Source organism: Mus musculus, chromosome 8 (genome assembly GCF_000001635.26).
Source record: "Mus musculus strain C57BL/6J chromosome 8, GRCm38.p6 C57BL/6J".
In the NCBI taxonomy this organism is placed as follows: domain Eukaryota; kingdom Metazoa; phylum Chordata; class Mammalia; order Rodentia; family Muridae; genus Mus; species Mus musculus.
In genome coordinates this window covers 10,320,015-10,334,338 of record NC_000074.6, presented here as the reverse complement: position 1 = coordinate 10,334,338, position 14,324 = coordinate 10,320,015, and the positions used below count along the sequence as shown (strand labels likewise).

The following is a 14,324-nucleotide window of genomic DNA, read 5'->3' as shown; positions in this document are numbered from 1 at the left end:
TGCTTAAGATGTCACAGTTACATATCTTCCTGCAACCACGTACATTCTACTTCAAGTCACCCACAGAGGCTCTCTCTTCTGTTTACATTCCTTCATGTTTCTGTATCCACCACAGTGTTACCAACACAGAAGGTGCATTCTGCCGAGAGTGCAGGCACATGGCATGGCATGTCCCTTTAAATGAGGATTTTCAGGTTTATCTACTTCACACTGGGTTCAAGTGTCACAGCCTTTCTCAGTCACGATTCTAGATGTGTCATTTTCTCAACCCTTCCCAAGATTGCAGTCCTAGGAACACCTCAGATTGTATAGACCAGTTACATCTTAGAGTAGGAGGTATGGGGGATGCTTTAACTAAAGGCCTAAAGGTATCAGACTTGAATGGCTACAGTATACACAGAGGTTTGTCAATGCCTGCTTCAGATGCCTGCTGCACTCTTTCTATGTCCCTTCTGGTGGAAAGATGCTATATTTTACTGGAAACGAGGACCTATTAAATTATGAAGTGATAATCATCTGTGAGTACGAGGAAGTGGAAACCAAGGTGCCAAAAAAATATTCCTAAAATATTATAGAACCTAAATATGGAAACCATGTAAAACTGAATTTGTGCTTGGGATGTTTTAAAATGTGGAAAATACTCAGGAAACTCTGTAAGAAATAAACAATGTGAACCTGTATAGGTCTAAGCATCGAGTGTGTGCTCTACATACACACACATATACACATGTGCACATATAACCATGCACAGACTTACATGGAAACGGTGCAATGAGAGCATAGTAAGAATCCAAATATTAGGGTGTGTTCTATACAAGCATGTGGGTACTCACACACACCTACATATACATGTGTACAGGCACATGAATGCACATGCATATTCATATACATACTTACACTGTGACATACATGTACTTCCAACACATACATGCATTATGCACACATACATACATGCATATACATAATACATACACATGGAAAGAAAACTGGTAGTGGGTTTTTTTTTGTTTTTTTGTTTTGTTTTGTTTTGTTTTGCTTTTGTCAGTTTGTCTCTTTGTCTTATCTTTCTTTCATTCTTTTGTTTGCATGCAATGCTTCTGAAGTAAATAGTTCTTACAATTAGAAAACAAAAGTGCCTAATAAAAAGAACTTTAGAAATTAAATATGTTTGTGTATATATATATGTGTGTGTGTAATATATGTGCATACATATATATTTCAAATACAGTGGTATTTTGTTGGAAAAAATGACACTTTAAGAATTAGCTTTTCATACCCAAATAGCACCTGGATGGAGCAAGGCTTCCAGGAGTGCAGACAGTCCTGTGAGTCCTGGTAAGACCACCACTGCTGCTCAGAGGAACCCACCCAGAGCCCTCAGGACACAGGAACCAAGGTTCAACTGAGGACAGGATCCTTCTAGTCTCCATCTGCACCAAGAGCTGATCCTATGCCATAGAGCTACACACACAAATATCGCCAGCCAGGAGAGAGCTGGTCTCCCAGGAGTGCTGCCTCTTCTGTGAGCACAGGTAAGACTACCACTTCTGCTCAAATTCCTGACCCAAGAGGGACGCGCACTGAGCCATCAGGACACAGCAGATGCTGGCAAGGATGTGGAGAAAGAGGAACACTTCTCCATTGCTGGTGGGATTGCAAGCTGGTACAACCACTCTGGAAATCATTTTGGTGGTTCCTCAGAAAATTGGATATAGTACTACCTGAGGACCCAGCAATACCACTCTTTTTTTTCCCCATTTTTTATTAGGTATTTAGCTCATTTACATTTCCAATGCTATACCAAAAGTCCCCCATACCCACCCACCCCCACTCCCCTACCCACCCACTCCCCCTTTTTGGCCCTGGCGTTCCCCTGTACTGGGGCATATAAAGTTTGCGTGTCCAATGGGCCTCTCTTTCCAGTGATGGCCGACTAGGCCATCTTTTGATACATATGCAACTAGAGTCAAGAGCTCCGGGGTACTGGTTAGTTCATAATGTTGTTCCACCTATAGGGTTGCAGATCCCTTTAGCTCCTTAGGTACTTTCTCTAGCTCCTCCATTGGGAGCCCTGTGATCCATCCATTAGCTGACTGTGAGCATCTACTTCTGTGTTTGCTAGGCCCTGGCATAGTCTCACAAGAGACAGCTACATCTGGGTCCTTTCGATAAAATCTTGCTAGTGTATGCAATGGTACCACTCTTGAGTATATACCCAGAAGACGTTCCAACATGTAATAAGGCCACATGCTCCACTATGTTCATAGCAGTTGTATTTATAATAGCCAGAAGCTGGAAAGAACCCAGATGTCCCTAAACAGAGGCATGGATACAGAAAATATGGTACATTTACATAACGGAGTACTAGTCAGCTATTAAAAACAACGAATTTATGAAATTCTTAGGCAAATGGATGGAACTAGAAAATATCATCCTGAGTGAGGTAACCCAATTGCAAAAGAACACACATGGTATGCACTCACTGATAAGTGGATATTAGCCCAGATGTTCGGAATATCCAAGATACAATTCACAGACCATATGAAGCACAAAAAGGAAGACCAAAGTGTGGATACTTTGGTCCTTCTTGGAAGGGGGAACAAAATACCTATAGGAGGAGTTACAGATACAAAGTGTGGAGCAGAGACTGAAGGAAAGGCCATCCAGAGACTGCCCCACCTGGGAATCCATCTCACATGTCATCAAACCCAGACACTGCTGTGGATGCCAACCAGTGCTTGCTGACAGAAGCCTGATAAAGCTTCTTCTGAGAGGCTCTACTAGTGCCTAACAAATACAGAGGTGGATGCTCTCAGCCAACCTTTGGACTGAGCACAGGGTCCCCAATGCAGGAACTAGAGAAAGGACCCACGGAGCTGAAGGGGTTTGCAGCCCCATAGGAGGAACAACAATATGAACCAATCAGTACCTCCTGAGTCCCAGGAACTAAACCACCAACCAAAAATTCACATAGAAGGACCCATGGCTCCAGCTGCATATGTAGCAGAGGATGGCTCTGTTGGTCATCAATGGGAGGAGATGCCTTTTGTCCTGTGAAGGTTCTATGTCCAAATGTAGGGGGATGCCAGGACCAGGAAGAGGGAGTGGGTAGGTTGGTGCACATGGGGTGGGGGGAATAGGGGATTTTTGAAGGGGAAACCAGGAAATGTAAATAAAGAACATTTGAAATGTAAATAAAGAAAATATCTAATAAATCAAAAAGAAAAAAAGGAATTAGCTTTTTCCTAATATATATTATAAACACACATACACACACATATGTTTGTACATATTATATATATATATATATATATATATATATATATATTATATCATATATATCATATACATATCTTACACATACAGTTGTACTTTGTTGGCACAAATGACACTTTAAGAATTAGCTAAAAGTGTCAGGTACCAACTGGGGCAGCTTTCCCTCTTTTCTCCTGAATGCTTCTGAATTGTTGCCATCCTACCAAAGGCAATCTATAGATTCAATGCAATCCCCATCAAAATCCCAACACAATTCTTCAAAGACATGGAAAGAGCAATTCTCAAATTCATCTGGAAAGGCAAAACCCCAGAATAGTGAAAACAAGTCTTAACAATAAAAGAACAGCTGGGGGAATCAGCATCCCTGACCTCAAGCTCTACTACAGAGCAATGGTGATAAAAAGTGCATGGCATTGGTCCAGAGACAGACACGATGATCAATGGGATAGAATTGAAGACCCAGAAATAAAACCACACAATTATGGACAATCGATCTTTGACAAAGAAGCCAAAAATATACAGTGGATAAAAGAAAGCATCTTCAATAAATGGTGCTAGTTTAACTGGCTGTCTATATGTAGAAAAAAAAAAAGAAAATAGATCTGTATTTGTCACCTTGCACAAACGTAAAGTGGATCAAGTACCTCAACATAAAACCAGATACACTCAATCTAATAGAAGAGAAAGTGGGAAAGAGCCTTGAACTCATTGGCACAGGGGGAAATTTCCTAAACAGAACTCCAATGGGTCATGCTCTAAGCTTAAGAATTGATAAATGCCACCTCCTAAAACTGGAAAGCTTCTGTAAGGCAAAGGACATAGTCAAAAAGACAAATCGGCAACCTACAGATTGGGAAAAAAAAAATCTTTACTAACCCCACATCCGATAGAGGGCTAATATCCAAAATATATAAAGAACTCAAGATCCCCAATGAAGGAGCCAGAGAAATACCCAGGGAGCTGAAGGGGACTGAAGCCCCATAGAAGGAACACCAATATGAACTAACCAGTACCCCCAGAGCTTCTTGGAACTTACTACCAATCAAAGAAAACACATGGTAGACTTGTGGCTCTAGCTATATATGTAGCAGAGGATGGCCTAGTTGGTCATCAATGAGAGGAGACGCCATTGGTCCTGTGAAGGTTCTAGGTCCCAGTATAGGGGAATGCCAGGATCAGGAATGAGAGTGGGTGGGTTGGGGAGCAGGGAGAGGTGGGGGAGGAGATAGGGGATTTTTGGAGAGGAAACTAGGATAGGGGATAACATTTGAAATATAAGTAAAGAAAATATCTAATAAAAATTTCAAGAAATAAAAAGTAAAAAAAAGAAGAAGAAGAAGAAGAAGAAGAAGAAGAAGAAGAAGAAGAAGAAGAAGAAGAACTCAAGAAGTTAATCACCAAAACCCCAAATACCCCAATCAAAAAATGGGGTATAGAACTAAACCGAGAATTCACAACTGAGGAATCTCGAATGGCTGAGAAGCACCTAAAGAAATGTTCAAAGTCCTTAGTGATCAGAGAAATGCAAATCAAAACGACCTTGAGCTTCCACCTTACACCAGTCAGAATGGCTAAGATCAAAACCTCAGGTGACAGCACATGTTGGAGAGGATGTGGGGAAAGAGGAACACTCCTCCATTGCTGGTGGAATTGCAAACTGGTACAACTACTCTGGAAATCAATCTGGCGGTTCCTCAGAAAATTGGATCTAGATCTTCCTGAAGACCCAGCTATATCACTCTTGGGAATATACCCAAAAGATACCCCAGCATGCCACAGGGGTATGTGTCCCACTATGTTCATAGCGGCCTTATTTATGATAGCCAGAAGCTGGAAACAACCTAGATGTCCCATGACAGAAGAATGGATACAGAAAATGTGGTTCATTTACACAATGGAATACTACTCAGCTATTAAGAACGAGGACATCCTGAGTTTTGCAGATAAATGGATGGACCTAGAAAATATCATCCTGAGTGAGGTAACTCAGACCCAAAAGGACATGCATGGTATGTACTCACTAATACCCAAGATACAGTCCACAGAACTCCTAAAGGTCAACAAGCTGAAGTGCCCAAGTGAGGACATCTCAGTCCCACTTGGGAGAGAGAAGAAAGCAATCACAAGTGGGGAGGGAAGGAAGGAGCTGGAAGCAAAAGTGGACGGGGGTGGGGTGGGGAGGAGAGGGGAACCTGATCTGGTATTAGGTGAGTGAAAAGGGCTGAAGCCCTGAGGCCCAGCAGAAAGAATGGAAACAGGCAACCTCAGGAAATAGGAGATTGGTGGGACCCTCCAAAATGCACCAGAGATCTTGGAGGTGAGAGACTCAGGACTCAAAGGGAGGGACCTTAGATGAAAGGCCAGACAGTAGGGAGAGGGAACTTATAGAGCCCTCCTCTAGCAGGAAGACAGGGCATCAAGTGAGGGATGGGGTTGCCATCCCACAGTCACAACTCTGACCCATAATTGTTCCTGTCTGAAAGAATTACAGGGATGAAAATGGAGAAGAGTATGAAAAAGAGAAGGTCAAGCAACAGGCCCAAAGTGGGATTCAGCTCAAGGGGAGGTCCCAAGGCCTGACACTATTACTGAGGCTATGGAGCACTCACAAAAAGGGACAGAGCGTGACCGCCTTCCAAAAGACCCAACAAGCAGCTGAAAGACTCAGATGCAGATATTTGCACCCAACCAATGGACAGAAGCAGCTGATCCCTGTTGTTGAATTAGGGAAGGCTGAAAGAAGCTGAGGAGAAGGGCACTCCTGTAGGTGGACCAGCAGTTTCAATTAATCTGGACCACCGATATCTATCAAACACTGGACCACCAACCAAGCAGAATACACCAGCTGATATGAGGCCCCCAACACACATACAATAAGTAGAGGATTCCTGGGTCTGTGTTCATTCAGAGATGATGCACCTAACCCTCAAGAGACTGGAGGCCCCAGGGAGTTTAGTGGTCAGGCGGGTTGGGGGGTGGAGACATCCACCTGGAGAAAAGAGGGTGGGAAAGAGGTTTGAGATGTGGAACAGTCATGAGGTGGATGGGGGGGGGGATAAAATATGGAGTATAAAAGAATAAATTAATTAAAATAAAATTTTAAAAAAGAATATTAAAGGGGCTGGAGAGATGGCTTAGAGATTAAGAGCACTGACTGCTCGAGGTCCTGAGTTCAATTCCCAGTGACCACATGGTGGCTCACATCCATCTGTAATGGGATCCAATGCCCTCTTCTGGTGTGTTTGAAGATAAGTACAGTGTATAGTACATATTAAATAAATAAATAAATCTGCAAAAAAAATTATATTAGAGATTCCCAGATGGAGGCCATTGCAGAAAAACAACGGGTCAAAATTGCAGCGAACAATGCTCCTGGATGCCAGTCCCAATAGATGTTTACAACTCAGACTCTGTACCAAATGCCCATGGAATGTTGTTGAAGAGGGAGTGGCGTTGTCTTACAAGGCAGAGGACCAGGAAGTCTATCACGAGATTGTATCCTCAAGAAATGACTTCACCAAGGACACCTCAAAAATATGGCTGCCCAAACAAGACTTGAACAAAAGTAGCATCAGTAGACTTGCTACCAAGGATGGAAGAGATCTCATGGGGCCCCACCCCAGACAAAGAATGGAATTAACTAAGGAATGTGGAGAGGGGAGAAAAGGAAGAGCCCTCTGATGGTACCTGATGTTGCATGGTCAGCCCTGAAATTATTTAATACAAGGAAACTAAAAAGACCCATCTGATTGTATCTCTGTATTTATGCATGTGTAATAGAAGTAAAAATAACTTTTAGTTAAAGAAAAAGAGAACATGAATTTGGAAGGATATGACGAAAGGTACCCGGGAGGGGTTGGAGGGAGTAAAGGAAGGGGAAAATGATAATTATATTTTAATTTAAAAGATAAATTATGGATTTTTAAAGAAAGAATATCAGAAATCGAATGTGGAAATGTGGAGTAACCATAGCACAGGACATGGAAACCAAGTCAGCTGAGGAGCACAGGGACCCAAATGCTCACACGTGTCACATGGCATAAGAGAGTCTTTACAGAATTCTAACAGAACCCTGGAAGTATACAAGAGAAAACAGGCTTTAACTCTTGGGCATTGCAATGACAGAGCACAGGCCATGAGCAGAGCTGAAGATGCAGCCAGAGTATAGTCTCAGCCTTAACAGAGAGAATCCCTGAGCAAGGTCCTAACACATTTTCACTGAAGGGTCTTGAAGTTTCTTACAATCCTAAATAAACACAATTATCCAGGATCTCTTATAAATCTATGCCAGTTGTGAACTCCAGTCCATGTTGCTTCCTTGGCAGCCACTGACTGCACAGGACTGCTGTGATGGGAGCTTGGTCCATCTGTTTACTGCCTTTGGTCCAAACTCATTTGAACTGTACAAGACTACATTCTTTCCCCTCCCTCCTTCCTCTGCTTTTGGTTTGTCTCTGTTTAAACAGTCTCTCTCTGCACCCTTGGCTGTCAGTGTGGCCCCTTTTTCTGCCTTCTCAGTGTCAGGATTACTGATAAGGACCACTACATCTATGCAAGACTGCTTCAAAGGAAAACATTATGATCTTCCAAAGAAACAGATTTATATGTGCACACCCATGAATTCACAAACACACACACCTCACACACATACACACACAAACACACACATTTATACACATACATAAGTATACATTCACACACACACATACTCATACACACATGAACACTCATACATACACACTCACATGCACACAAATACACACATACTCACACACACTCATACATACACATACACACATATACTCGCAAACACACACTCATATGGACACATACACACATACTCACAAACACACACTCATATAGACACATACCACATACTTACATACACACACACACAGCACACACACTTACATACACACCACACATACACACACATACAGTAATACACATACACTTACATACATACACTCACACATACATTAACACACACTCACACACATAAACTAACACACACACTCACATACACACTCATACACATACATTAACACACACTCACACATATACTCACTCACATACACTTTCATACACATATTCTTATACACACATACACTAACACACACACTCACACAAACATGCACTCATACACAGTCACACACACACATAAACACTCATACACTCCCTCTCTCTCCCTCTCCCTCACATACCCATACACACACATACACTCTCTCTCATACACACATCCATTGTGTCTTACACAGTAACTTCATCATACACGTAATGTTTCTGACATACAATGAAATTTTCCTCCACAACTTAAGGTCACACATTCTTTGAAAGTAAAATGAGTACCTCCAACCTCACAACAGCATTAATTGTGTAAGCTCTCTAAAATTCAAGAACAGTGTGGCTTAGCTGTTTCCCTCTGGCCATTTCTACTGTTAAGAATGGCAGTAACATTTACATTTACACAGTTACTACAGAGTGTATCCTGTCTTCGTAACTGCACCATGAAATTGATTACAACTCTTATATGAATTTGTCTAATGATGCAGTTTAGGAGATGACAGGAAAGCTTCTTCTCAAAGGAAGTATTTATTTTAAAAAAGAATACAACAGAAAATGGATTATAATATTTTTAAGTTACAATGACCCTGTCCAGGTTGCAGCCTGCCTTTAGTCTACCCCAAGAGCTGTCACAGAGCCTACACTGCAGTTGCCTTATCTTTATCCTCGTGGCTTCCTTTGAACTGTGAGAGTTTCTCAGATCCCCACTGATTTTTACAACCTTGGAGAAGAGAGGCACACTACTATGCATTATGTACAATGGCCCTTGAATGGGAATCACATGAAAACATCTCATGTCTTTCTGGGCTTGCATGTCTTGGTAGACCACCAGGGATATAGAATGCCATTCTATCACACCAAAGCCACCTGAAGCAGACACATCTCATCACTGCTGAGTAGGGCCTATCTGAGGGAGCTCAGGTCGGGTCTGTGGTGACTGGCCATCCTTCCTTCCTTCCCACACTGTCAGTTCAGAAGGAATCCACTGGGAACACCACAGTGTCTGAGGGAAACGGTGTGCTCCAGCTTCTTGAGAGTAGACTACTCACATGAATCTTTCACAGCTCATCTACACATTACATCTGTGTGTTCTCTCTCATTGGAACACAATCCGAGAATGGAGTCAAGCAAGGGGAATTCTGAGTGCCTATGTGAAAATCCAAGAAAACAAGCTAGGTGTCTTGTGGAGTCAGCTTCTTCAAAAGCATGCAGTTGTTCTTGGAACGTGCTTTCTAGCGCTTCCCAGGTGTACTGGATAGGAGTGAGTTTGTTGAGCTGTTGTGGGTCATGTGCCCCTATGAAAAACACGTTTTTGCCACATGTGGCTTGTGTTTGTGAATGGACACTTACTCATGCAATTCTTCTTAATCCTCAGAGTATAAATGATGCCCTGAATAAAGTTGGTATTGCATGAGACTTTAGTCTACTTTGTTTTTAGGCCGCTTTTCCAGGTTCATGCTGCCAAACAAAGTGGCAAACACTCACTTTTAATATTTTTAGCAAAGCACAGTATTTATTATTGCCTGTTTTACATTATAATCTATTTTGACTACCTTTGATTATTCCCCAAATTGTCCCAGCCTGGGCCATTGGGAAGGGTCTCTTTCATTCTCCTCTGTATCCTTTGAAAAGCTTGCCTCCCTCCTAATACCAGAAACTCAGTATTGCAAACCTATACACCTTGCTTGGATTCAGTCGACAGAAACTCAGTATTGCAAACCTGTACCCCTTGCTTGGATTCAGTCGACAGAAACTCAGTATTGCAAACCTGTACCCCTTGCTTGGATTCAGTCGACAGAAACTCAGTATTGCAAACCTGTACCCCTTGCTTGGATTCAGTCGACTCTCCTCTACTTGATTTAGGCTTAAAATTGCTCATCTTTCTTTACCTTTATAAAGTGGAAAGCTAAATTTATTTATTGTTTCTCCTGAGAGTATGGAGAAACGAAACATGATTTAAACAAGTCCACACTTAGAGTGAGATGTGGTCTTGAAGAATGGAGGCGCCATGTTGATAATTTCAGGGATAAACAAGGGCTGAGTTCAAAGGTGGAGGATGAATTGAAGGCAGATGACTGCTAAGGAGAACTCTCCACACAGAATCCAGCACTGAGTCTGGCAAGGGCATGAGGCATCCACCCTGAGTTAAGAAGACTCTGCTTCTTTAGAGAGTCTCTCTTCTAGACATTTATTCTGAGACTGGGATGGATGTCACTAGTTATCGATTTTCCTTGGAAGAGGCAGTTTAACTTCAGAGTACACAAACCTCACATTGATTTCCTCATTCATGGAGCCTCAGAGAGACCTAAAGAATTTGCCACCATGTAGCTCATCCTGACTATGAAACCTCAGGCATCAGTTTTCATGTCCAGGTTTACTCTAGTCTCGGATTTTGAATATGCAACGTTCTGTTTTGTGGTCGCCTTGAAGTATGCTGTTTCCAGTCCTTAGTGGTGTTCTGAAGGAATACTTCTCATGATCACAGTCTCTCTTGTCAAAAAAGTAGGGGGACCTGCACAAAGGTCCACATAAGGAGTCTTTTGAGATCATGACGTGGTCATGTATAAGCTCCGGGTTGTCATTGTTCCCAAGGTCTGCAGCATCAATTCTGCAATGTCATAGCTACACAGTGGTCTGGACCTGCCATTCATGGAAATCGCATAAGGAAGCTAGCCTTTTGCCCTGCATCTCCTTTAGAAGTTTGGCATTCTATACTAGAGGGGTGGGATGTTGGCTGTCAATGGATCCAAGTTTTAGAACCATGCCTGAGCTTAGAAAGTCCTACCTAGTGGTGTATATTCAAGCACAGGAAGAGAGGTGGTTGCTGTTATTAGTCAACTTTGAGTATTTCATACACAAGTACTGTGTCTGCATCATTTCCATTTTACCTTCTAACTGCTGCTGCATCTTATCTGTTCCTTCCCAAATGTATGATCCCCTTGGAAGACATGTTTTTTAAAAGTTCAACTATAGCTGCTTGCATATGCATTCTTGAGCACAAACATGGCCATTCTATTAACACTGATGTGTACCAAAACACATGCAACTCCAAAGCTTGTCATGACACAGACATGAATTATTTTAGTAAACTCGGGATTAACAACTTTAGTTTCTAAGTATCTGTATTCTTGAGGCATGAATAGTGATGCAGACACATGCTTTCCCCCAAAGTAGTGTGATACATTGAGAGAAATTATTAAATACTTGTCTGTCATTGACTCTTCAAGTGCTGGTCAACTGGATTAATGTACTTACTAATATGAGCAACAGGACAATGTCAGGGTTGTCACAGGCACAGGCAATGTGCATTGGGGTCCAAAAGTCCTCATCCTGATGGTTGACATTGACGCCCCTGTCAATGAGGACTTCTGCAATGAAGACGTTGTCGTATCTAGCACACTGAAAAAAAATAGAGAAAAGAAACACAAGCTATAGCAATGATGCAAGCACCACTGATCGTCAGAACATGAGAGTTGAAGCAAATACTGTGTTCTCTGTCCCCAATGAGACTAAGGGGAAGGGGGGAGATGTCAGGCTGATGGGGAAATCTGGCTACAGATATTGGGGATGAGAAAGTAAATAGGGGCAGATACTTTAAAAGTTAAAGCATATCTTGATTAGATTCTTGGGCCATCTACAGTGAGTCTACTAAAAATATTCATTTGCATACATTATGCTTCTGATTCAAAACATAGTTTATTAAGACTATTAACAGACATATAATATTGCTTTTCCATGATAGATATACCTTATATAGGGTTGATATTACATGCTTAGAACAGACTATTCTTTACCAAATCATTCAATATTCCCACCATGACAACTCATCTTCTGCCCTTACTTACTGGATAGACAGTGAGGAACACAGCCCTGAAGGAGCCTGCTGTGGAGTGACAGTCATCATCTCTGCATCTGCTACAGTATGTCTCTACAGAGATGGCAATCAATGACCTCCAGAACTCAGGAGGAAGGACTCAGGTATGGTTCTACACTTCAGAGTGAATACCGTTCCTGCACTGGACCTGAGTTCAGTTCCCAGCATCCATGTTGGCCCAATCACAATCACCAGAAACTGCAGCTCCAGGGATCTGATGCCCACTGCTGGCCTCCAGTCTCACACACACACACACACACACACACACACACACACACACACCAGAAAATAGACTATGTAAGCCCTAGCATTGTTTAATTTACTACGTTGAGAAACTTTTCAGTCACAACATGGGAGGAGGGTTCAGTATGCAAGGCTTTACTATCAAAATACACAGAGTACATGACACATAATGGTAGAGATAAAATGCTCTATGAGGTAAGAGTTTACAAAGTCAGCCCCTACATTTGTGTGATGATGAGTGTGGTGCCTAGGAGGCACCCATGCCAGGGACAGGGGCCCCTGGGTGATAAGCATCATAGTACACACAATAGAAACAAGCTCCTCTTCCCATTGTTCAGATAGGATGGCTATATTTGTCTTCAGTGGAGGGGACACTAAGTTTCAATCCAATGATGTTTTATTCCTACCAAATGAGAAACAACTGCCAGCCCCAACAAGATCAAAGATTTCTAAATAACTTAAGGTTCCCCCAAAGTATTGATTATTATTTAAAGTTACAAAAAATCATCTAGTACTTAGACAAAATATCCCATGTCTAGAATCCAGTGCAAATGATTAGGGAAGCATCATGCCAGCGTGGATAGAATCCACAGGAAAGGATATGAGTGACTAACCCCACGGCATCTAGAAGAAGAGCAGTGCCTAGAACTCACAAACCAGGAGACTGGAAACACTGTAGGCAGCAACAGTAAGGAACAACTAGGATTCCTGAGGCAGGAGAGTAACGAGGTTGAGGCCAACTTAGATACAGAGGGAGATGATGATGGTAAGCAGGTAGGTATATCGACAGACAGACAGACAGAGAGACAGACAAACAGATAGTATAGTTTGGAAAAATTAAAACATTGTTAAAATTGCATGCAAAGGAATAGAATAGTGTTGGAAGCTACTGGAATAAATTAGTCATGCCCTATGGTTGTTGAAACATACATACTGAATTAAGTTCTGTGGACAACACAAGAACATAAACTTGAATCACATAAAATAATCAAAGGAGGGCAAAAAAGTGGGTCTCTCTCCATCTCTGTCTCTGTCTCTGTCTGTCTCCATCTCCGTCTCTGTCTCTGTCTCTCTCTGTCTCTGTCTCTCTTGGGGGAGGGCGTTAAATGAGATCTATAGAATAAAAAGGGGCCAGATTTCACCCTCAGCACACCAGCAATCTGATGAACATCATAATTTGAATGTGGATTGCAAGACTGAATAATTGTCTACAGGAAACTCTCTTTCTCATTGATGGAGGCTGGGTGGGGCTCTGTGGCCTTGTCACTCCTCAGCAGCCCTGGAGGCCCTTGTGGGTACAATCAGGAATGACTAACAGCAACAGTGTTGGTCATGAAACCCACCTCCACTCACAGAGGAACTGCAGAAATCTCACTATAGAAAACAATCATCATATCTAATAAGCATATGTGACAGAGTTATAGAACATGAGGTCAGGACAGCAAATCAGGATTTCTATGCACTAGTAACTAAGGTCTGGAAAAATTTTAAAAATTGAATAGTTGCAAAATTTTGAAACACTTACAAACAGAAATATGTAAGGCTGCAATCCTAAGAGCAATAAAGCAATGGCATGCCCACATCTCATAAGCTTGGAGAAAGTTGAATGTAGACTGTGCCATTGAGGGAGAAAACATGAACTATTGACTGATTCTTCCTCCTTCTGTCTACATTTAACTAAAATGCAGCAAGAACCCCCATGGGTGTCATTTGCATGAACCAAACCTCTGAATGTAAGAGTCGTAGGCAAAGGACCCAGAATAAGCTTCAAAATCACAGACAAGAAAACAGTTGTGCACTAAAGGCACCCAGGGACTAGACTCGCTTAAAGTTGTGATCAACCCAGTGCGATATGGACACACAGGCA

At 42.0% G+C, this 14,324-nt stretch overlaps 1 protein-coding gene across 4 annotated transcripts in view; it reads right to left on the bottom strand.

The window, feature by feature from the left end:
* Myo16 (myosin XVI) overlaps window positions 1-14,324 on the bottom strand; it is a 480,832-nt gene that overhangs the window by 300,404 nt on the left and 166,104 nt on the right. For all 4 annotated transcript variants that reach the window (NM_001319151.1, XM_006508779.3, XM_006508780.4 and 1 more), the window contains exon 4: window positions 11,596-11,739. In NM_001319151.1, coding sequence (NP_001306080.1) covers window positions 11,596-11,739 — 144 coding nt within the window. The remainder of the gene's footprint in view (window positions 1-11,595; window positions 11,740-14,324) is intronic.